Source organism: Diaphorina citri, unplaced genomic scaffold, assembly GCF_000475195.1.
Source record: "Diaphorina citri unplaced genomic scaffold, Diaci psyllid genome assembly version 1.1 scaffold197, whole genome shotgun sequence".
Taxonomy (NCBI): domain Eukaryota; kingdom Metazoa; phylum Arthropoda; class Insecta; order Hemiptera; family Psyllidae; genus Diaphorina; species Diaphorina citri.
In genome coordinates, this window is record NW_007377634.1 from 50,931 (window position 1) to 52,093 (window position 1,163).

The window sequence follows — 1,163 nt, forward strand, 5'->3', positions numbered from 1 at the left end:
TAGTATCAAAATATGGCTTGAAAATGCTCCCCAATTTACAATCCAATCGACTAGAACATTCACATATAAGCCTGATGTTAGAAAGGATGCTCCCGAATGCCTTAAAGTAAACATACCTGTATAGAACATAGTGCTGAATCATGAAGAGGATGTCAAACGAAACACTGAATAATCCAAGACCCAACTTGGTTCTGTCAATCAGGAAGCCATCCCAGTCGTCTGAAAAAAAACGTTGAAAAATAGAAACAATGGTACAAACAAATTGATTCGTCAAGAAAGAATAACAGCACCTTATTAATACTGTTTGGTCCATGATTATTTTAAAGATTTAGTCAACAAAGTGAGGAATTTTTCAAAGAGAGTAAGTTTTACTGTGCTCAAATTCTCAAACAATGTTAAGAATAAAAGTCAATACCTTGACTGGGATTGAACCCATGCCCTCCTGTTTACCAGGCAATCATTTTGACCACTACACCAAGTCAGAGAAATACCTACCTATTCTTCTTAATGTTAACAAGAGGTGTTATCACCATCAGCAACAACAAAGAGTGTCTTATAAAGAACATAGAAAGGATGCTCCCGAATGCCTTAAAGTAAACATACCTGTATAGAACATAGTGCTGAATCATGAAGAGGATGTCAAACGAAACACTGAACAATCCAAGACCCAACTTGGTTCTGTCAATCAGGAAACCATCCCAGTCGTCTGAAAAAAAAAAAACGTTGAAAAATAGAAACAATGGTACAAACAAATTGATTCGTCAAGAAAGAATAACAGCACCTTATTAATACTGTTTGGTCCAATCAGGTAGACCTATCAGGCGCACCTGTTCAGACGTACCTGTCAAGCCTACTTGATAGGTAATTCCCGATCTAGGGCTAAAGAGTCCATTTACTCAGCACTCTCAACAGTAAGCTACTACTATTATTGTGGCCAAATTCTCAATTTTTTGAGGATACAATAAAATACGGATGAATAAAAGAAAATCAAGTTGATATCCAAGAGTGTCTTGACCACTACACCGCCGAGGCAGGTTAACTTCGAGCCAACTACAAAAATAAGTTTAAATAAGTTTAGGGAGTGAAAACTTACCAAAGTTGATGGCCAGGATGACCATCTGGAGAATACTAAACATTCCTCCGGTAAAGTCAAGGGCAATCAT

At 37.2% G+C, this 1,163-nt stretch overlaps 1 protein-coding gene across 1 annotated transcript in view; it reads right to left on the bottom strand.

Annotated features, from left to right (window-relative positions):
* The window catches only part of LOC103505822 (cystinosin homolog), a 15,801-nt gene extending 14,638 nt beyond the window's left edge, over positions 1 to 1,163 (bottom strand). Inside the window, exons 1-2 of the mRNA XM_026821049.1 lie at positions 1,094 to 1,163; positions 117 to 219 (exon numbers count right to left, since the gene is read on the bottom strand). Of these exons, the coding sequence (XP_026676850.1) occupies positions 117 to 219; positions 1,094 to 1,163 (173 nt within the window). The remainder of the gene's footprint in view (positions 1 to 116; positions 220 to 1,093) is intronic.